Source organism: Rhipicephalus microplus, chromosome X (assembly GCF_043290135.1).
Source record: "Rhipicephalus microplus isolate Deutch F79 chromosome X, USDA_Rmic, whole genome shotgun sequence".
Taxonomy (NCBI): domain Eukaryota; kingdom Metazoa; phylum Arthropoda; class Arachnida; order Ixodida; family Ixodidae; genus Rhipicephalus; species Rhipicephalus microplus.
This window is the reverse complement of record NC_134710.1, coordinates 348418594-348442921: the sequence shown is the minus strand read 5'-3', so window position 1 is coordinate 348442921 and position 24328 is coordinate 348418594. Positions and strand designations below refer to the sequence as shown.

The 24328-nt window shown below is 43.8% G+C and overlaps 1 protein-coding gene across 1 annotated transcript in view; it reads left to right on the top strand.

Annotated features, from left to right (window-relative positions):
* LOC119161154 (RYamide receptor) overlaps positions 1-24328 on the top strand; it is a 425715-nt gene that overhangs the window by 364712 nt on the left and 36675 nt on the right. Inside the window, exons 2-3 of the mRNA XM_037413506.2 lie at positions 15738-15930; positions 17535-17690. Coding sequence (XP_037269403.2) covers positions 15738-15930; positions 17535-17690 — 349 coding nt within the window. The remainder of the gene's footprint in view (positions 1-15737; positions 15931-17534; positions 17691-24328) is intronic.

Genomic DNA, 24328 nt, shown 5'->3' with positions numbered 1-24328 from the left:
CACATGAATACAACACTCCACCACACATTCCCAATAATACAAATGTACAAAGTTCTCTCATTACAACAATTATACAACACTATGCATCACATCACAGCACAAACACTTCGACACTTGTGACACAGGATAACACAACATTAACACAACATATGGCACTCAGCACTGCCAAACACATTCTGATTCGACCTCAGCCCCTATCCTGTGTATTTCGAGCTGCGCTTGCGTCCTTTCTTGTGGTGCTCGCTCGATCTCTTCTTGTTTTTACATGTTCTTTTTCGACGAGCCTTTTCCAACGACGGTATCTGAGGCAGCGTCTCAGCCATCGTTGTCACTTCCGACCCTGCTAACGGGTCATGACGTTCGACGGGTCCTGTCTTTTTTTTACCAGCTTGTTCATTTATCTACATTTGGCCTGGCTGGCCGACTCCGTCTTCTTTACACGGTCGGTCGGTTGGGGTCGTGCCGACGTACGTCCAGCTGCCCAGCGCGTGAACTCAACCAACACGATCGTCTTCTCATTCACTGTCTCTTGCGCCACGGCTTCACCTTGGGCTCTAGTGAGATCCGTCACGGGATGCTCCTTCACTGTATCTCGCGGTCGCTGGGTTGGCGAGGGCTCTATCTTAGGGTCTTCTACCAAACATTTCGATCATTCGGTCCTCGCGCCCCGGCGATGTTTCCGATGACAAGGTCGTAAAGGGGGGTCGTCATGCATAAAGCAGTAACCTTCCCGCTGAAGTACGGGGTTTCAACCTCAATCTCTGCTTCGGGAAGCATCCGAACCGTACGGTCAATTAGGCAAACCGGTTTTGTTCTGCCTGTCAACTCACTTTCCCGTACCAAATTTCTCCGCACGATAACAGTGGAGCTGCCGGTATCCCTTAACACCGTAATCTTTTTGTCCCCAACTTTTCCAGGCAGCGTTGGCATTCCCTTCGAAACGCCAGTTGGCTGTTTTGACATTACAGCACCCACAATAGGAATTTTCTCCCCATTCTTCAAATCTACGAATTCATCGGTGACGGCATTATTATCAGATTTCGGTGCCGCTTGCACACAGTTTACCTGGTGAGTTTGACTCACTCCGTTTCGACATGCGTCTGCTTTGTGCCCAGTCTGACCACACTTAAAACATTTTGCTGCCGTAGGGCTCGTAAAGATCGTTCGACAGTTTTTCGTGCGATGACCCACTCGGTTGCACAGAAAACATCGCGGAATGCTCTCTGGTGCACGCTTCTTTTCTTCGGGAGCCAATTTCTTCGAATCGTCGGGACAATCCTTCTTGACCTTGGCCAAATTAGTTCCACCTTGCGCTTCCAAGAATTAATCAGCCAATTCAAGCATTCCTTCGAGTGACTCAGCCTTCCTCTCTTTCAAATACAGCGACAGGCTTGGGGGGCAACTAGTAAGAAATTGTTCTCTAAGTAGGAGCTCTCTAAGCTCATCGTACTCCTGCGCCGTCCCTGAAAGTTCAATCCATCTGTCGAAATAATGGCTAAGTCGGGCGGCGTACTGTGTAGCCGTCTCACCATCAGCTGGCTTTCCTGTCCGAAATCTGTTCCGGAATCCTTCTACAGTAAATCTAAATCGCTTCAGCAAAGCAGCTTTCACTTTTGCATAGTTGGCTGCATCGGTCGGCGTCAGCCTAACGTACACACTGAGCGCTTCACCACTCAAGCAAGTACTCAAAGCAGTTGCCCATTGATGTTCCGGCCAATGCTGGCTCTTCGCAATCGTCTCGAATCGGTGATGGTACGCGTCAAGGTCGTCCTTCCTTTCATCAAACGCCACGAGCAGCTTGCTTGGGTTCAAGCGGAAGCCATGATCTTCCGGTTCGCTGCTTTCAACTCTAGGTTGGACGGGAGTTTCACTTCGCTGTTGCAACCGGAGCCGCTCGAGTTCCATCTCGTGCTGCCGCTGCCGTTCCCTTTCAGCCATCTCCGCTTCTCTTTTTTCTCTCGCCCTTTCAGCTGCCAACTTTTCTCTCTCCAGCTCCAACTTCAATTGCTGCTCTGTTTCTTCTCTCAACTGTCGCTCCTTTGCCTCTCTTTCTTCTTTCGCCATTTCAGCTGCCAACCTCTCTCGTTCCAACTCAGCTGATTTTTCTTCCTTGGCTCTCTCAGCTGCCAACCTCTCTCGTTCCAACTCAGCTGCTTTTTCCGCTTTGGCTCTTTCGACCGCCAGCCTTTCTTTTTTCAGCTCAGCTGCCTTTTCTTCTTTGGCCCTCTCTTTTTCTTCTTTTTCCTTCTGGGTGACCCACTTCCGTAGTTCGGCGCCGGAAAGACCCATCTTCTCACCAAGGGCGTCTAACTTTTCGAGATCCATGGTGTCTCGCAACTCGCAAATAAAACCTGGCCGCGTGCAAAAAGTATCTGCCTAAATCAGTCTATCTGAACACTCCCCTGCACTCGTTAACGAGAACACTGAACAACACACAAAATCGTTCCGATAGCACTATCAACAACTCGAGGCTCTTTCTCCCTACATTGGACACACTGTGCACCAAAAGGTCCTGTGTCGCGGACGCCAGATTAATTGTCACACACAGGTCCCGTTAATTAGGGAGGCGATCGCCGGGCTAATTCCAAGGACCGAAGTATTGGCCCCCGAACCGCACCACGAAAGCGTGGACAATTTAGAAGTGGTCCTTTTTGGCGCGCCAGCGGACGCCGGTTGTGGCCCAAAGAACAAGTCAGAGCCGAGAGTTGATAAACAAAACAAATATTATATTCTCAAAAATGGCAGATCGAAACCAACACACAAGAATGCACACTCCACAATAGTTACATACAATACGTCACCAATCAAACAACGTACTACACAGTACAATCAGCCACACTCAAAACAACGTACACAGACAACGATACGCTCTACAATGCAGTCGCATGCATTGAACAACCAAGACACTTAAAGACTAAAGAGATAGAAACCTATCTAGTCCAAAATTCTTGGAACAAAAGTCTGGATGATACTATTCCGAGAATCACTCACTCAAAGTCCAGCGTTGTTGTCGTTCCGCGCCCTCGAAGTTTCTCTTCCAGGAAACCTCGCGCCTTCAATTGGCCACTCTCCAAGCTTCAAACTTCTTCGCCGGAAACACGTCGTCTTCACACACGCAGCTGTTGCCACCCGTCTTCGCTCGATAGCGGTAGACACACGCTCTTGCCTATAGCTCAAGCCTTCACCCCTCAGATGGAAATAATCTTCTTCTCCTGCTTTGTCCCTACGGACAAAACCTTCGCCGACTACACGGCGGAATCCCTACGCACTCTGGCGCTAACTTCCGTCTTCTCCTGATCTCTCATCTCGGCTGCTCGGTTAAATACCTTGCGCGCGACATTCCAGAAGGTTCTCGTCATTTCGTCGGCGCAATACGCAGCGAAGGCTGGGAAGAGGGCGAGACGGTTGGAATGCCCTCCACGGCCGAGGACTCAACTCGGTACTACCACGCCCCTTTCGTTCTAGAACTTTCGCGGGCTATCTCGGCCGCCGATGTGGGATGAGGAGGTTCGTCGGCGAAGCCACGCTTCCAAGGGGAGAGTGCGTGCCCGGGGAGCCTTGGATGTTTGTTTTCTTTTTTTTTTCTTTTGACCTCCCAGCGTCTCTTCCGCGCGTTACCACAAGAATTTGCGGCGCGCCCATTTTTAGCGCTCGTTCTGTGACATCATCACTCATGACTCACTGTCAACTGTTCTCAGCGGTAATAAGACAGAATCACTGTTCTGATTATTTATTTATTCATTTATTTATTTATTTATTTAATAATGATACCTCAAAGGCCAGTAAAAGAAGGGGTTTTACATTAGGGGTGGGCATATCCACAAAAACAGCTCTTCTATGAAGCGTTTAAAGATGGCTTGATCGGAATGAAGCCCTGCCTTTGTGGGAAGGTCATTCCTGTTCCTTGATGTCTGGTTGAAGAATGACGAAACATGGGAGACAGTGTGGGCTTGAGGGGGGTATACGGTCTTTTCGTGGTTGGTCCGGCTTGGGTGGCGGTGTGCGGGAGCAATGGGATTGGCTTGGGGTGACTTGTGAGAGAACCTATGAAAGAAAAAAAGGCGGAGACTCGACGGCGTGATACAAGGCTTGGAAGGTCGGCTTGGGATTTGAGTTTCGATGAGCTAGAGTTGTAGGAATAGTCCAAAAAAATGAAACGTACGGCACGATTCTGTACTGATTCAAGCATGGTAATGTGATTATGTTGGTATTGTTCCCACAGGGCGCATGCATATTCGAGCTTCGGCCTTACTAAGCAGCAGTACGTTAGAAGTTTGACAGAGTGGGGTGCTAATCGGATATTACCCCGCAGGAAACCAAGAACGCGATTAGCAGAAGTTGTTATGCTTGTTACGTGGGTGTGCCATGATAGGTTAGAAGTGAGGTTAATTGCTTGATTGATTGATTGATTTGTGGGGTTTAACGTCCCAAAACCACCATATGATTATGAGGGATGCCGTAGTGGAGGGCTCCGGAAATTTTGACCACCTGGGGTTCTTTAACGTGCACCCAAATCTGAGCACACGGGCCTACAACATTTCCGCCTCCATCGGAAATGCAGCCGCCGCAGCCGGGAATCGAACCCGCGACCTGCGGGTCAGCAGCCGAGTACCTTAGCCACTAGACCACCGCGGCGGGGCGGAGAGGTTAATTGCTAAGTACTTGTAAGTGTTAACAGGGGATACTAAAGAGTCACTTATATAATCGCGCGCCGGGTATGACTTGTTTCGATGGAAAGTGAGAAGGGAGGTTTTTGATGCATTTAATGGCATAAGCCACTTGCGGCACCAATCTACAATTTGACTGAGGTCAGATTGTAGGGATAAAACATTGTTATTATTCTTAATAGGGCGGTATAGCACGCAGTTGTCTGCAAACAATCGTATACCGAAAGAAATGTTAGTTGGAAGATCGTTAATGTATATAAGAAAGAGCAGGGGTCCGAGGACCGTTCCGTGAGGAACTACGGATGTAACAGGTGTGAGAGAAGAGGAGTGGTCGTTGACGTAGACAAATTGCCGTTGCTTACACAGAAAATCACATATCCAGTCAAAAACAAGATGAAGGTTTAGGCGAGACAGCTCTAGGAATAGGCGGTTGGGGGGTACTTTATCAAAATCTTTTTCAAAATCCGAAAATACTGCGTCAACGGGAGTGTTATTATCAAGGCTAGAACTGTTGTCAATAATGAAGAGAGCCAGTTGAGTGTCACAGGAAAGGCTTTTCTGGAAGCCATGCTGACTGTGATGAAAGAAGTTAACAGAGCTAAGTAACTTCGCAATATGTGAATGAAGAATGTGCTCCATTAATTTGGGGCATACACTCGTTAGTGAGATGGGACGATAGTTTCTCGGTGACGCTGGGTCACCTTTTTTGAGAACTGGGATGACCTTTCCCACCTTCCAGTCATGTGGTAGGGCACTAGTGGAAAGCGATTGCTGAAATATGCAAGAGAGAATCACACTGGTGATTTGTTTCGTACTTTTCAGTATTTTGGTGTTCATGTGGTCTATGCCAGGTGATGATATTATCTTTAGGCTGTCTATTAAGGCAGCGATACCAGCAGCCTCAAAGGTGGTTTCCTGCATTACTGGATATTCAATCGGAAACAAGTAGGGCGATTCGCTATCAGGCTCTTTGGTGAAAACCGAGCAAAAAACGCTGTTCAACACGCGTGCGGTATCATGTAGTGGAATGGGTTGATAATTTTCGTCACAGTGATAACTTTTTAGATGCGCTTGGGTTGATAAATTTCCAGAACTGCTTGGGGTTAGTGTTTAGCAGGTTCGGTAACGTTGAAGCAAAGTAGTTGAGTTTTTATTTCGCGGCAAGTGAATCGAACAGTTTTTCAGTGGTGTGGTACTTTTCTCACGCTTGCACTGTGTTTGATAACTTAGCAGACCGGTAATGCCAATTCTTTTATGTTTTTTAGGTGCTTTAGTGTCACACTAAACCATGGTGTCTGTAGTCGCTGTGTGACCATTACGGTGAGGATGTAAGAACGAATGAGATCGTGCAATTTGTTTTTGAAAAGACATCAGCTTGTTTCAACTGGGCGTTGTGAAAAGTATTCACAAAACCAGCTATAGAATGCTGGGAGTTCCTCGTTAATGGCCACGTAGTTGCCTTTATCGTAAAGTGTTAGTTTTTTCTTTAGGCTTTTCGATCTTGGGAACTGAAACTGTAGTTTAGCATTTATTATAGCGGGGTCACTTTGCCCAGCCAGGTACGAGACGGATAAAACAGTTTCTGGGTGCGATGTTAGCAAAAGGTCGAGGATACTTGATGACTGAGCAGTTTCTCTTGTAGGGGAGTAAACAATTTGGGAAAGTACGAAAGTTAGGCAGGAACTAACGAAATCACTTTCTGCGCGACAATTGAAAAAAATTGCCCGCAGCTTCCCTCGGGGAAACACTGAGGAGGATGCGGACCATATAATTGGTTAACGGGGTGTTAAAGTGCGACTTACTTGGGTCGATGGCTAAATTGGTTAACGTGGTTGTGAAATGGGGTGTTAAATTGCGACTTACTTGGGTCGATGGCTAAATTGGTTAACGTGGTTGTAGGAGGGGGTGTTAAATGAGTGAACACGTACACACGTATGCGAAAGGGCGGCGCTGGTCGAAGGGACGTCGATCATTGTGTTTGTGGATTCGTTGGAATTCATTTCACCGCGACCTTGGACGTCGACGCGCCGTACAAACCAACCGACGAGCGGCAACTGAGCGAGCGAGCGCCGACCTTGAGTATATATACAGCACGACGGCGCATGCACTGTCAGCTGTTGAATGTTCTCGAAGCGCGACGCCACATGCGCGTCCACTGGAGAATCGGGAGAATTGTAGATGTCGAACGCGGTGTGTAGAGGAGGAAGGGTGCACAGATGGTGGAGGAGTGAAGCGCGCGCGGTGTGTAGAGGAGGAAGGGATGCACAGATGGTGGAAGAGTGGGCGACGGCGCATGCGCGCGCGTCAGCTGTCGAATGTTCGAGAAGCGGTGCGGACGGCGCACTACAAGGCGCGAATATAAGATGCTCCGCATCTAAAAGTTAACGACAAATCAGACCAGGTTATTCCGGGAAAGTTGAAGTCTCCAAGTAGTATAATTGGGACATTGAAATAAGAGCCACAAAGTGAATTCAAACTATGATGACATTCAGCAAGAAACGACCAGTCTGCGTCAGGTGGGTGGTAGCACGCGACGATAATGGCGGGGGGATAAAGTGCTTCGCAGAATACAAACAGTACTTCTAAGTTACTGGAAATTTCTATAACATTACATAACAACCTGCAGTAAGCCGCTATGAGCACACCACCTCCCCGCCTGCCAATGCGGTCGCAACGAAACACACCAAAACCAGGGAAATGGAGTGCCAACTCAGCATCAGAAATTGACTCATTCAACCAAGTTTCGATTACTACGATGAAATCACATTTGGTAGTTTCTATTATGTGTAGTGATTAGTCTCGTTTAGGTATGAGCCTTCTTACATTGGTGTAAATGACTTGAACAGGAAAAGTGTTAGCAGCAGAACGTAAGGGAGTGCAAGGCCCCCGTGATTCCGGAATGTGCTCTTTTGGTAGCACTGCACATAATGAGAACTCCGGTTTCGATTTTGTTTTGAGCTTCACCACAATGCTATAGGAAGCTCAGTTTCAATTGCGAATGCATTTTTTAGTTGGGCTATGCCACGCGTGCGACGGAATCCATCCACCACCCTCTCCCATAGAAAATCCTGCGGGCACGCCCGCCCCTTGCAACTGGAGCCCCCACTATTTCACGCTTCGGTGTTGGAAGCTGTCAGCAACAGCTGAGGGCGGGCGTACTTGTTCCCTCCCCAAGCAACCAGAAGTTGTCTTGCAAGAGGGTGTAGGAGAGGGTAGGTGCAGTACTTCGCCGCTTCTTTTCTCGCCGTTCGTTGTCTCTCCTTCCTGCGTCCCACTTTCTCATCCTCTCGCTCCTCACTCTCGACCGTTCACTGGCTGGGAGCATCTCAGGAACTTCCCAAAATGCTTGCTCGAAACGCCACTCTGAAATGCCAATGCCGAGCCGAAAACGCTGTTTTTTTTGTTCACTTCATAGTACTTTTTTGTCCGTGCACGCTATGTACTAGAGCTGGAAACGCTTACCGCGCTTCTCGCGACGAAAAAAATGCCGCGTGCGGTGAACGGCGCTATTGGGCGCATGGTGTAAGGGAAAAAAAAGAAAACAATGTTTTCTAACTTTGGGTTTTCAGGTGCTTATTGCCGTTATGGCCGCTACGCAATGCATTCGCATTTCCTAAATTTTCTATTCGGGAAAGTCGGGGCATTTTTTTATAATCAAAGCGTCTTATGATTGAGCTCTATCTGGTGTGAAGTGTGACCACCTTTACTACGCGTGGACGCCCCTACTCCTCTATTTTCTCCTACGCTCCCCCTTCTTTCGCCGACGAAGGCAGCGTCTGCTAGCGTACGCTTGCTCCCCAGTCTCACCTCTATGCAACCCTCCCTGTGGCGCTAGCACCCCTAGTGCACATGCGCGTCCCCTCGCCCTCTTTCTTCTATGCCTCCTCTCTCTCTCGTTTCACCACACTGACGTAGGCAGCGCTGCTAGCTATTTTCTTGATTGAAAAACTCACAGCCTATACACTAGGTGAATAATGATGAGTGCGGCGAAGCACGGACGGATGGACAAACAGACAGGCAGACGAACGAACAGCCATGTGGATGCACGAACGCACGGACAGACGCACGGGCGAACGCGCGGATGCATAATAGAATAGACACACAGATGGATGGACGAACGCGCGGATGGATGCTTCGTCCTAGTCATCATCATTCACTCCATGGATATTCCTCGACATCGTTTGTATTGGCATGTAATGCAATGCAACTGGCTTCTACGACGACTGCAATGACACGCGAAATACCACCCACAGCGTACGGACCGTCGCCCCTTAAAACCAAAAGCTCGCGCTGCACAACCGATCACTGGCCACTTGTATATATACGCACTGGATCTTGACTTTCAAAGTAGTGTCCATGGGAGATTTCTCCTGTGCGTTGTTGAACAATAAATATTCGTTGGGTGCGCGTTAACTAAAAGTGGACTCCCGGTCTTTTAGTTCAACATGAGTCTTCTGTTTCTCATTTCCCAATAGAACCAATTACCATGTTCCTGTAGCAAACACCGGTCTATCACTGAGCACTTTGCGCCTCCTCTGGTTTCTCTTTTGCCCAACGCTAGAATGAACGCCAGTGAAAACTCCATGATCAGTGTAAGCGTTAGGGCCCGCTGCTTGGCATCTACCCAAATATACTTTTTGGCGGGAGATGCTGTAATTTTTTTGTGCTGTTAACTTAACCTTCCCCAATTCTCGAGCCTAAAGCAAATAGTGCCCTTTGTGATAAACAATTTTTGTAGTAAAATAACGTTCTGTCACAATGTCCTCTTCACACGGAGGTTCACGCTTTATTAGGTTGCATTCTAGCCTACTTCACGCACCTTATGCATATATACGGGACAGTAAAAAAGGTTACATCATCTACGCTGAATGTTTTCTCACATAAATTGTGATTAGCAAGAAACTTCTTGCCAAAGCTATTTTAAAATTATCGCTCAAACAAACAATAGTCCTTTATTCCTTTGGGAAGCCGTATTTAACGAATTAACGGACTTATGACCTTCCCAATTCCACACGGCGCAAGTATTATTAATATTTTTTTTCTGCAACATGTCAGCAACCTCCCTTGAATAACCGAAAATATAATCAATTTCCACCTTGCCACGTGCTAAATAAATACCAAGCCATTCAGCACGACGGTTTGAGAAAAGCGTTTCTACCAACACGTGCACAACTTGGAAAGTACATAGTCGTTTCAGTTGTGTTCGGGCTAATGGGCTCAACACTTTGCGAATCGATTACATCTGCCTAGCTCTAGAATTCAAACAAATATCTCCTCTCTAGAACCCAGTCGCTCCGTAGTAGTTTATGCAACTCTCCCACCGGAAGCGTAACGGCGCGTCATACGCCCATGGCAAGGAAAACACAGTCAAGCAAACAGGAAGCGTTCTCAGGGCCGACCATTGCGCGCGGCTCTCGATCGAAATGGCCGCACGTGCTGGTCTCAAATGACTGCCGCGCTCAGTGCCATAAACACGATCGTTCACCCGTTTCGCATTGACTGCTTGAGAAAGCTTGTCGGCAGGTCAGTATGTCGACCGTCTGTCGAGCTTGCTTTTGTAGAATGCAAGCGTCCGTATACATGTAGAACTTCTGGCATCCTGCAGTGTATTACGGCACTCGTTAGAGTTATGCCCTTTTTTCTCGCTTATTACACAGGTTTCTTCCTTCTTGCTACGTTAGGATGTACAGTGACTGCTTGATAAGCAGGGAAGATGACCTGTTATAAAATATTTAGATCGCACATGGACATGAACCGCGCCTAAAAAAAAGAGAACGCCCCGACAAAAATCAACGAGAGTACTCGTAAAAACAAAAAAACGACATTTATTTTCATGGGCGATATAGAATAAGTACTCCCAATAGGAATAGAAAGAATGAAGTTATACAGAATTATTCCCTCAGACTATATGAGCTCTTTTACGATTTTGTTTTTTGGCCTTGTCGGGGGTTGCTGTTTCATTGACGTAGCCAAATTCAATGTATAAAATTTGGTCTTACATTGTGCGCTTAACGAACGAACCACTAAAATACCTTTATATCCAAGCACCAGGCCAATTAAGAAAGTTGCTGTACTCAATCTTCCCGCTTATCAGCTAATATATAAAAAGTTATTACAAAAAATTGCTGGCTCGGGACGTACAACAGTTTAGCTTGCTAGAGCTACGATAAAAATCATCTCAAATTAAACGCAACCATCTATATCAGCGTATTGATTCGTTTTTGCATTTACATTGTTAGGAAAATTGAAGTCGAACAGCAAGCTGCAGCCTATTTTTAACAATATCAAGCGGCTCTTATTTCCCAAGCTTCATCTGCGCATTCTTCGTCACGTGCTGTGCACATGAAGTAGCTATACTGCGCTCCAGGCTCTGCGTTGCTAACGATCAGTTCGTACTCGTTCCGAAAGGAAACTATTAGGTTTTGGTTTATCAGTACGCATAAAATTACTGTTTTTCTATAAAAAGTGCAACTTGACTGAATTATCTTTCTTAAACTCATGGCTCCTTCAGTTTGTTTTGCTATCAGTTGATTACTTTACGTTCTTAGTGGTAAGGACGAGGGTAGGAGTAAAACAAGAAGAAACAGGAAAATATGTAACCGCGAATCAGCAGTATACCTAACATTCATTCATTGAAAAATTATTTTGCCCTTCAAAATATTAGGAGAGAACACATAAGAATGAGATTTTTTTTGCTGTGGAAGCTGTAGGTTACGTTGGATTATCTTGAATAATCAGGAAGCAAAAAACTGAAATTGTTTATTTGCTCATATAGTATGAAATTGTCTTCGAAATTTTTTTTTCAGGCTTTTCAAGGGTTATATGCAAGTTACCACTCAAATCATGTACCGCGGAATCTTAATAATCTTTTATTCAGTCTCTTCAAGGACTCTATTTATTTTATTTTATTTAACACAATACTGCCACTCTGACCTTCTTACCGTAGGCAAGAGTGGGTACAAGTGAATAACAAAAATGGTTTTAGTAAACAAATATGAAGCCTTGCGGCGATAATAACAACAAAGGAAGAATACAACAAATTCTTACAAGCAAAGCAGCAAGCTATTTAAGTTAGTGAAAACAAGAATACGTAAATATAAGGAAGAAAAAGAGCGCCATGTTTCTTGTAAAGCTATGTCAAAGCTATGTCCCATAAACGGAAGGGCCTGTAGATAGGATGATAGCGAAGGGGCATTTCACCACAGCTGAAGGGAGGGAAATCCAATCGGTTGCAGTTCTCGGAAAAAAAAAAAAGAGTAGTGGAAAATGTAGGTGTCCAGAGAACTTGGTTACTTATTTATTATGAAGGGGCTAAATAAGACGCTGGTGGGAGTCTTTTATATATGTATCATTTTTTATACCTAACTGTTCATAATAAAGAAGGTGAAATAGTTTCATTCGTTCGTGGTATCAGTGATTTGCTAATTTTGAGAGCTCAGCTATTTGTAGAAGAGATGTGACTGACGCCTCCCAGCTGTATCGATAAAAGATGAACCAAATTGATTTCCTATGTACATTTTTCAATATTAAAATGTTTCTTTTTGTGTATGGATCCCAAACAGCGGCGCAGTATTCCAGAAGTGGTCGAATAAATGTTTTATAGGCTAATATTTTAACTTCTGGAGAGGACTTACTCAAGTACCTTCTTAAGTATCCGAGTTTTTTCCTCGCATTTCTATGTATGTAGTCAATGCAAGCAATCGACCACTCAAAAAGACAGCAGTTGTAAGTCCTATTCATGGTTTTCAGACGAATATGCTTGTAAAGTAATCTCTAGCATCGAAGGAGAAGTGCACATCAAATATCAAGGTCAAACAATATAACCGTCTTCTGCCTCTCGATCATCGGCTGTGTCGATGGTATATGTTTTCTGTCCTCGCTATACTGTGTTCAGGAATGTCGTGTCCTCGGAAGAAAAATAGACATGAGGAGAAATTCGGCTCTTTTGCGCGCTGCGATTGTGTCACCCCCCCCCCCCCCCTCCGAGCGGTGGCGAACATCATGCCAGCGCCACTTACAGAACCACGGCCGAACTTCCGCGCCAGAGAGCAGACGCGAGAAGCGTCGTCTGCTTGCACGCTTGTGTCTGCTGCTCAGTGTGTCAGTATGTAGCTCAGATACACTCGCTTACCGAAACGGCAACTAGTTACGACAAGTTTTCGCAAAGCTAGCTAGATCGCCTTGGGAGAGACCATACCGCGATAGTTTCGGGAAGCTGTCCACAAGCACTAAATAGGTTCGCTTTTACTCTTTCACCATCGCTTGCGTGGGTAGAAATAATATTTGTGGGAACCTGGCATAAAACATGCGGTAATAAAAACATACAAAGGGAGCTTTTCATAATAAAGAAAAATAAAACAAATTGAAACGAAAAAGCAGAAAAAATTTATCTCATGTGTATGCTCTTTTTTGAAGCTTGTTTTATGTTCGAACTTCCTGAAAATCAATCGTTCATGCCAAGCTACAACAACCAAACGCGTAAAACTGAGGACAATGCTTCTTTTCGCGAAGAGCTTACCTGGAAGTTTGGAGGTTGGTAAATTATTCGCCGAAGACGTCTGACTCGTGACGTGTATCCTCTACCTTGCTCATTTGGCACTAGTTTTATCGCTAATTTAAACAATATTCTGGTCAGTTGTTGGCTTCCTTTCTGGGAACGAATAAGGCGAACCTTCGCTCGAAAACTTAAGGTGCTTCTTCAGGGAGTAACAAGATCTTTGGTTCGTCAGAAATATCTGTAAATTTAAACTTAGCATTGTGTAACGCCTGCCGACCATTCCGCTGCGAAAATAATTTTCCTAGGCGCCATCGCTTCTCTTCCATTGTCTATCTTGTCTTCATATAGCCCTCGCCCATACTTGCTACGTTCTTGGTCGGACGGAGCATTGAAAGGTCAAACTTTTTTTACGCAGGATTGACTCACAGCTCGAGGCAGTCTCCGCTCTTCTGTTCAAATCAATTGCAGTCTGCTCAAACGTGCTTCATTAATGCCGGTCGTTCTTTCGCGCGCAGAGGTTCTGTTTGACACTGTTATATCGACGAATGTGCAAGTTCTATCACCAAGCTGCACAATAGGTGATTTTAGGCACGCGTCTAGCTACAATTACAGATCGTCTTTTTTTTTTTATTCTACCACTTTATTTCTTTCGTTTTCCGCAGAGCATCTGATCCAACACAAATAATTAAAAATATTGGCACTGAGACGTTCTACTTGCTTCATTTTGTTTTGGCAAACCACGCCGGCGAAAAACTCGTAAATGCATCCAGTAGCATAGTGGAGTCGGCAAGAAGCAGGAGTAGCAGACAACACTCGGGCGCCATGGACGTGCGCGCTCTCCTCCTGGGGCCGAAAACGAATAGTTCTCTTCGCCGCCGCAAGGATCGCTGCGCGCACGTTCGCTAACCTCCTCTCCCAGGGTGACATCGCGGCACGCGCTTGCGCTGGCGCCAGCCCGGAGTTTCTGCACCTCTTTCTTGCTCCGTAGCCTATACAGAGCGCTTGCACTAGCCATATTCAAGGCGGTGATATGTAGTCAAATTTTATACAAAAGCAATAATAAGGCAGTTACAAATTCTAGCTGTGCCTACTTGCGTAGATTGTAGGTGCATACGGAAAGACAGATACAGCTTTCATCTGTTGTGGAACAGCCAGCATATTCGTCGGCATAAAGCCATGTCATTAGTGATATCTGTCGTGATGTTATTTTGCTAGTGTTTCAAGCACGCTTGTTTGGAGCAGTGCAATTTACTGCATACCCAGCAATGAAAGATGTATTCCTGATGCGACACCTATTTTTCGTTCACTGCGGGATGGCGTATGCCTCAGGATATCCGAGACGCAACCTAATGAGACGTAACTGTTTCCACTGTTTTCAACATCGCCCCACCACGGTGGTCTAGTGGCTAAGGTACTCGGCTGCTGACCCGCAGGTCACGGGATGAAATCCCGGCTGTGGCGGCTGCATTTCCGACGGAGGCGGAAATGTTGTAGGCCCGTGTGCTCAGATTTGGGTGCACGTTAAAGAACTACAGGTGTTAGAAATTTCCGGAGCCCTCCACTACGGCGTCTCTCATAATCATATGGTGGTTTTGATGCGTTAAACCCGACAAATCATTGAATCTCTTTTCAACATCTGCGTCTGCACATGCGCTGCCATTTTAGCGGGCCTGCTGAGTGCCGTTTCATCGCAAAAATGGAAAAACTCTTCAGCGGTCCTTGAAGCGTACTGTGCACTAGTGATCAATATTTACTTTCCAACAGTGTAGTTAATGGCCCTTTGCTCAGCACCTCAATATTTCGAGCTTTCCCAGTCAGTTAACTACGCATACGGAATGGTTCGTGGCGTGCCGAGATTTGCCAGAAATGCGGAAGGGGCTCCAATGAGGTGGACAATTTTAAAACAGCGGGCGTTCTTCACCAAAATATTCGTGCACAATTACGCGAATTCGTACCGGTACAGTAATCAGTACAAAAAATATTCACCCTTCTCTAAAATTTGGCATTCAAGAAAGTGATGGATTCTTTTAAGTGGCGTGCTGTCGCCTCAACGTTTACAAACTATTTCCAGCAGAGTTAGGTGTTATCAAGCTCAATACCTGATTCAGGACAAGTTAATGCTTTGTTTTCACTTTTTAAGGGCATTCATCAAGTGTAGGTCCTATGTTGTATTATTGTTTATTGATTTTACAGTTTCTCTATAATTTATAATGCGCGGAAATGAATAGAAAAGTGTGAAATAAAATAAGTGACGAAGAGGCAGCACTAAAATTTGTGGGGGCGCTGGTCGGAAAAAAAGAAGATGAAACACTCTGGGGCACGCGCTCGAAATCTTACGTCCTGCCGCCCGGTTCTTGGTCGATCCCCCTTTGTGGGTGTGTGCCAGGGTATCAAGGATCATCATCATCATCATCATCATCATTTAGTTTGAGCGTGGACTGCACACAGTAAATGTGTATTTTTTGTTCGGCCTCCACGTGCTATCTATGGGTTTTATCCGGCACTAAGTCCTCAGCTCACAAACTCTAATGGCATTCCATCTTTCTTCTTTTATTTCCCTCCATGTGGCGCAGGTATTACGCCATAATGTATCCGCTGAGCTTCCGGTGGACTCGGCGTCGGGGACCGCACATCATCCTAGCCATCTGGGTGGTGGCAGGTATGCTGTCCAGTGTGCAGCTTGTCTACGGTCGAGCCAAAGAGTTCACCTGGGCAGAGGAAATCTACTACGACTGCACCGAGGACTGGGAGGCCAACGCTGGCAAGGTGCGTGCCGATGCTTTCGCTAGCCTCATGGCAAATTTACGTATAGCAGCACTGATGGAGACCTGATTTGGAGAAATCAGCTAATCCAGCTTCATTTATTATAAATGCTTTAGTAGTGACAAACAGCGAAAATCATGACCATAGTATAAGTATAGCTGGAATACGCCTTGTTGTGGTTGTTTTATTGTGAATGAATGCTGTTGAGCAAGGAATGTCTTTAATGCTAACAATCTAACGCCGCGTCTGTTTGGACCTACGAATATTGAAGTACACTTACAAAAACCATTCATTTAAAAAAGGATTGTTTTCTGCAGCTCTTTAATTAAATGAAGGGGCGGGTTCATTCATTATACCCATGAAACAGAATATATACGTGCATGAAAACCATGCCTTAAGATTTCTCTTGCAGGGTGACGCAACATAAACGCAAACCTATGAACACTCAACGTTCAATCAACGATTACAACGTGCCTGTGTGCCGTCACCTTCTTTCTTGTTGTTTCGCTTAAAAGTTATATGTGCGAAAATGTAGTTTGTGACAGCACTATTCTTATAGACGAAAAAAAAGCGTGCGTCTCTGTTGCTGTCCTGTTGTAAACATCATGTGACTCACTCTTGAAAAGAAATGCTTCAACGGTTGACTCTTGCTTTTCTGGCAGTGTGACAGCAAGTACTGCCTAGAGCTTTCTCTATTCACTGCGCAGGTATGTAAATATATCCCAGTCCTCTTAACTATATTACGAATCAACATGCTTTTCTACAGGGTGATGCGTGCACGTTGTATACTCATAGAGAAACACGTATAAAAAGAGAACACTCCCGTAGGGCCCTGCAGCCGAGCTACTGCACTGCTTTCAGCGCCATGAGTGGTTGATCAGAACCGATAATGTGCTCAGCATAAATAAAACCACAGATCTTTTCTTTCCAACGCTGTGATTTGATCCCGTACCCTCATGCTCCGAAAGCGAGTGACTTTACAACTAGGCTACACACCCGTGCTCCCTCAGAGGGAATACATGTACAGTACATCTAAACCACATAAATGTGCCCTTAAGCGCAAAAGAAATGCTGAAAGAAAACACTTACTAGTCATACTTCATTGTTTTTTTTTGTTATAAGGCATCTAATGTCCACAACAGCAGGGCATTGTATCGAGCGGACTTAGAAAATTGCAAAATATAATAAATTTTTTCTTTGAAAGAACGTGGTGCCAAACTTGGGTTTTCAATGTCCTCTTGAGGAGGATATTACATGTCTTAACAAAGGAGTAAAAGCGAGCATGGGTACGCCACCTAGTGGTTGGTCAGACCCTTTCTTTCTTGTTTTTTGCTGGGCCGTGAAAAGGCTCCAGTGACCACTCTTTATATAGTATATTTCTTTATAATATACTTGCTAGATAAACATAATGCGCCTAGTTCAAATAGTTTTGTCTGTTCATTTTTCACTAGATTTTAGCCGATGAATGAAAAAAGTAATGCTGACAAGGGGAATCTTATTCGTCAGTTAGCAGATTTTATGTGGTATTTCTGCTAGCGGTTTCTTATCTAGCGCTCTCATATAACTCATCTTCACGCCTACCCATTCCGCTTCTCTCCCTCACGCAGGTGTACACGGCTGTGATATTCACGGTGACGTTCCTGACCCCGATGCTGGCACTGACATTTACCTACTCTTCCATCGGTTGGAAGATGTGGCGTCACACTTCTCCGGGAAACGCAGATGCTCAGAGAGACCAGCAGCAGCTCTCGGCAAAAATGAAGGCGAGTGGCCGGCTGCACGTTGTAGCTGCTCCAGTTGTAGCTCTTTCAACATATCGGCGTATGTGTGGTAGATCTTGTAGATGATCTTGTACGTGCTTGAGGATAGGATCATTGCAGCGAATTTCACTGAAACAATTTCTCTTGATTTAGACGTCAAATTAGTATTTGAATAAATTTGACATGCATGTCTTAGCGTATGTTCTAAGAATAAGATAACTCTTTGTGTTGGTGACTTGGTGTATGTTCATAGTTGATAATAACTAGCAAAAAAAAAAGAAACGTAAACACAACAAAGCACACTGAACAGAGTGTACGTGTCCGGTGTCCTCTTTTGTGTTGGCGTTATTTTCGCACTTTCATATAAATTTTGAAGGTTAAAAGAAGTTTTTGTAAAAAGCTTTAGTGGTACCCATGGTAGTGCACTTTTCTGATATTGAGGAATGAGCGAACTATATAGCAAATTGGTTATGCGGAATCCCACACGGTGGCGGAACGGTAAAAAAAAAAGAAAATCACAAGCCACCCATTGGTGATGGTTAATGTTTTGTACGCAACCTAATCGACTTCTGACACTAAAGATAGCTCAGATAGTGTTAAACCTAATGGCTACATTCAAGTAGCTGTTTAGTTCAATAAAGCCTTTTCTGTGTGAGAGTTGCTTGTAGTTTCATAACTCACAGAGTAAAAAAGGGAAACACTGAATCTATTTATTTATTTATTTATTTATTTAAGAATACTGCGACCCTAACATAGGGTTTTGGCAGGGTGGATATACATTTGATAAATTTACAAATCGGCAAACAAATAAATATAAAACAGGTAAGGCATTTACACACTTTCAGAACGAAAAAAAAAAAGAACAGTGGTTTGTAATAAACCGGCATAAGAACATATAGAGAACTGAGCGCTACATTCAAGATGATCACAAGTGAAGAATGGTTACAGTGATTGAAATAAATAACAAGAGCACATGTCATAGAAATTAGACAGTCGCTGCTAAAGCTGCGCAGCAAAAAGGTTCAAGGATTACTGGGAAACAACTTCGTTACTAAGGTTATTCAATTCGGTAATTGTCCTAGGGGAGAACGAATACTTGAATGTGTTATTACGGGTCTAAAATGGGGTTATTGTAAAGGCATGCCTGTGCCTTGTGGTATATTCTGTGGACAAATGAAGTATATTTGATAAGTCTAACTTAAAATAACCTTTACGTACTGAAAGAAAATTTTTAATCTCAATACTTTATTTCTTTGTGCAGGTGTTGGGAGGTTAGCTTTTGCTAATAAACATGTTATTGAAGTACGATCAAAACTGTTATAAATAAACCTAACAGCTCTCTTTCGAATTGTTTCCATTTCGCTGATTTTTTTTCTGGTGTAAGGGTACCAAATTATGGATGCATAATCTAAAGTAGGTTGAACAATTGCATTAAAATGCCACAAGGCGAACGGCGGGAGTAGAGTGCTTAAGAGCTCGTCTAAGATAAAATAATTTGTAATTGCACGAGCTAATTACAGTGGTAATATGTTTCGTCCAGTTAAGGTCATTCGAAATCCAAAGACCAAGGTACTCGTAGTGTTGTACCTCCTGCAAAAAACATTATTAGCTGAATATGCAAAATGAAGAGTGTTACGTTTGTGAGAAATTTTTATAAAAACGGTCTTTTTAAAATTAACTGACATCTGCCATTTATCGCACCAACGAATGACATTTTGAAATGCATCGTTTAAATAAATTTCATCAGTATGGTTTTCTACATCCGAGTACAGGATGCAATCATCCGCATATAACTTAACTTTTGCAGGTATATCGTGTGATATATCATTTATAAACAATAAAAAGAGGAGGGGTCCGAGCATAGAGCCTCAAGGAACGCCCGAGTCAACCGGTACTGCATGAGAACAATGGTCATTGAAAAAGACGTACTGTTTTCAATTCGAAAGATAACCGGAAATCCAATTTAGAAGCTGAGTATTCTTAAGAATTAAATCTAATTTGAAGAGTAATTTATTGTGAGAGACCGTATCGAAAGCTTTAGCAAAATCCATAGAAATTGCATCTACCTGTTTTTCGGAATTTACAGATAGTGCGAAAAAATGAACTGTAGTTACCAGCTGAGTACAAGTAGAAAATCCTTTCCTGATTCCGTGTTGTGAACCTGACAAAATATGGTGCTTATCTAGAAATTCTGAAATATGGTGATGTTATATATGCTCAAGTAGTTTACAGGAAGTTGGAATTAATGAGATCGGCCGATAGTTAATAAAAGAATGGGGATTTCCACTCTTATGTAGGGGCTTGACTTTAGCAGTTACCCAGTCATCCGGAACTTGACCATCTTTCAGAGATTTAGAAAAAAGAATTGTTAGGTACTCTAAACCCATTGTGCATAGCATTTTAAAAACTCATTCGGTACTCCATCAGGACCTGAAGGTTTTTACATGCAAACAAGCGAAATTGGTCTCTTTTATTCGAGAAATCTCTGTTAGAGCCCCACAATAAACATGTACCCAACGTTAGCTGTCTTCCGATCGTCAGGGACATTACTTCATTCGAATCATATGGAGTTTTTTCATAAATACACTCTAGGTATAACTCTGGGGCTAGTGTAAAAGGGCGGTACAATGCACGCTGCTTCCGCCAGCATGATAATGATAGGTGGCACACAAATTTAACTAATTTTTGTTCTTTCAGCTCTGTTTCGCTTAGCGTGGGTTAGAGCTGCTTTGTCCCGAAATCACAATCAGCGAATCTTCAGCAGTCTCATTTCGCCAGCTTGTATAAACTGATGATTTCAAATCCTGTAACGAAGTTCAAATTGGTTCGCTATTTTATTCCAAACAAACCCGAAACACAATAATAAACTCATGCTACAAAATCATTCGAAGCACGCCAGAACGAACACTAGGCAAAGTTGTGTACACCTCATTATTCCTATGGTGGCTGAGGATCGCAGTGCAAGAGTCCCCTCCAGGTAATTTTATTGAACTCTATAAATGATGTTATAAAATCACATATATTCACAGTGTTAGCACATTTGTTTAACACCATTGAAGAAAACATCAGGTCCTGTGGACTTTGACACGTCTGTGTACTTTCGCTCTACCGTCCGCTCTGCCAACTCTTGATCTTGCCGTCAGGTAGCAAGAAAACCTATTCCTTAGCAGGATATCCTTTATAATCAGGATGTTGCTGAGTGAATTTATTATCATGATATGCAAATTCCACGACTTCAATGAACAATGTTCCTAGTACACGCAGTAACTCTGGTGCTTCAAGACTCTTCTTACTACACAGCAGCATGAAGTTCCTTGGTGCCAGCTATATAATTTTGAGCTTATTTTTGTCCAATTTTAATAAAATAGCTGAACGTAGAGGTAACATCATTCACATTTTCTGCCACCTCTAAAAACTTCGGCGCTTCTGTGCTGAAAAAAACTTGACTGTGTCACTCTTAATGCCCCCTACATTCTGTTTTATTTTCGCCAAGATATGCTCTCCTCGCACCGACAAACCACTTCCTTTAGTACATCGCTCTGAGAGAGGCATATTTATTCGTGCTTGACACGTTGTTGTTGTTTCTCCTGTACACAAAAAATGCACAATATGTCCGTGCCTTGTTTACCTCCTTTCTGATATGGACAAGACGTCACTCAACAATAACGCGAATTTTTTAGTTCTTAAGAGTGCGATTTACTGAAGGTCCCTTTTTATTTCTTATTGTATTCGCGCGGGCAACCTTCTGCTACAGCTTCATATCACTCACACACCATGTACACTGCATGTGCTGAGTAGGAAAAGCAACTTGTGTGTCTAGTCCTCGTTTTATTTTTTTTTTCTTCGTAAATACGATACAGAGACTTGCTTCGGTACATGTATGTTCAGGGTTCAAGAACGTATATATATATATTTCTTATATCTCTTCATTAGTTTCATAATTGTCTTCAAAGCCTGCAGTATCACTGATAAAGAAATGTCCTTTGAGATTGGTCTTCAAGGCCGAGGCACTCAACGTGTGTTCCGGTTGCGTGCGCTCTCCGCGATGATTTTTCAAGGGGAGAGCACTGAGTGCTCGGTGGACGTCATCATTGCTGTTTCGAGTGCTCCGAAGGAATCACTCAAGCTCGTACATTGCGTTTTCTCGAGGACTCTCCATTATTCCCACAAAGTGCCATGGTGATAACGCTAGCTAACGTCACAGGCGTATCCATATACGAGGTACGTCGGAATTTAGTTCGTTCAAGAAAGCAGGTTTGATTAAAAAGCAGAAGACTATGTCACTGAACATATATATTTTTTTCAAATCAATGGTAATACTGAAGATCACTTAACTAAAGCTAGAGGAATACTAAGTGGTAAAGAAGAAATAACAAAGCATAATCTACACATTTTCCTGCCTTCATCAATGCAAAAAGAAAAAAAAACAATTGTCCGTGTTTATAGCCCTAAACATCCGTCCTAGCAGTAAGTACAAGCTGCACGGACGTGAAGATTATTTGGACAACGTAATCAGCTTCGTCCCTGCGTGTTCAAATGACTTACAAGCTAGTATTACACCTAGTTAACGAGATAGTCGGACCTAGTTGACAGCATTTAGCCACGTGCCGCCGTCTGATGACAGCTTGCGTATAGTATATATATGATTGCGCAGCACCGGAAAGTGGTTCCGATTTATGTAACCTACCGCTACATAATGCTACCATTTAGAAGTAGGAAGATTACGATGAAGTAAAGATAAGCAAAAAGAAGATGTGCTGCTTGGCAGCTAAGTTGCAGTTATGCACCAACATATGGTCAGTGGGGCCAAATGGTCAATTACGAATATATTTTTCCTATCTGCGACTTGTCAGCGATGCAAGGCATGTTATTGTTATGAAGAAGAGCACTACGAATTAGGAAGAGGAGTACAATCAAGAAAAAGCTCTATATAGAATAAAATTTAAAAAATGTTTTGCGACAAGCCACCGTTAGGACTGACATAATCGTGCATATTTGACTTCTTGACACCAGTGACCATATGTTGGTGCATCACTCCAACTAAGGTGCGAAGGAGCGTATCCTTTTAAAACAGTGAAAGCTATCATGAGATCAGAACACGGGTCACGCGCAGCGCCGTAGTTGTGCGCATCCGCCGGTGACCGTAACCGGTATTGAACAAAAAAAAAAAAACTCAGTGAATGAAAAACAATGATGACGCATTGTGATTCAAACCAGTGCCCGCTGCGTGCCATCCTAGTATTTACCAATGAGCGAAGCGTTTTTTTTTTGTCCGTTTTATTTTTCTCTTTATTGAATACTGAGCCAGGTCAGTGCTTGGAACTAGTTTACAAGCTGGCCTTCGGCAGGCTTGATGTCGGGAAAGAAATCGATATGAGTATTAAAGCGCTTTATAACATGAAAAATACATCCAGGCGTCACAGACTGCGAATTGCGTAACGAGTGGGTTTCTAATATTTCAACCCATTAAAAAACTTGTTCTTAATTACCTCTCACCTATAAGGCACATACCCACTTCAGGCATATTTCTTCATCGTCGTCAGCCACTGCAGAAAAAAATTGCATCAAGTTCCTAACAAGTCTGTAGCAGATACCATTTTTCTCCAAAGAATGACGAATGATAGCGTAGTGAATACTGGCCAACTACAGAAAATTCATTTATATTTATGGTGGAGTGGGTACCCAGTAGTGTGCTTGTAGCATCCCAAAGAGTGTTTAGACGAGGCTCTGAAAGGTTGCTCTTCTAGCTGATGCTGTGACTGTTCTGCTCGTTCGGCGCAAGCCTCGCGTTTTTTCTTTTGTTTTTCATTTTTATCGCTTCTTTGCTTCAACGTAATCTTCCTATTTCTAAATGTTAGCTTATAGGTAGTGGTGTGTTGCACACATCGGTACAACTTCCCATTGCTGCGTAAGCATATACCGGGTGTCCCACATAACTTTAGCCAGAGGATGAAAATATCCGGGACGCGTAACTACGACGCGACCAAACGCATGTTGCTTACCGTTGCCCGGAGTTAATCCGACTGTTTTTGTGTTCTCTATTGTTTTTTTAGAAATATTTAGTTACCTACCTTTTCAAGAAACGAAGATAGATAAAAAATTTCAAAGCGAAAGTTGTAGATTAGTTTGCAAAACGACCAATTAGACAGCTTTGAGCATTATATATGTTAAATATTAGTGCTTTTTTGCTAATTACAAGTGTCTGCGAAATACAAAAATTACCATGTGACAAACCCTCTCGAGCACCTGTGCGCACAATTATTATAGTGCTCCCGAACGTTCCGCGTAGGAATGACACACGAATTTGCCCCATATTGGTGTGTCGGCAGGGCCGCAACGATGGTTGTGGCTTTGCGATGAATACGTTGTGCTATCGGTCACACAAACAATAACTGCTGTGACTGCTTATCGCTGTCATGAACCGGTGCGAGGGAAGCGTGTCGTTCGTACGCGGAACGTTAGGAGCACTAGAGTCACCGTGCACAGTGACGTGCGAGTGGGTTTGTAACGTGGTATTTTTTGTATTTTGCGGGCATTTGTAATTAGTAGAGATGCACCAATACTTGAAAAGATAAAGTTCAGAACTATTTGGACGTTTTGCAAACCGATCTACAACTTTCTCACTGAATTTTTTTATCTGT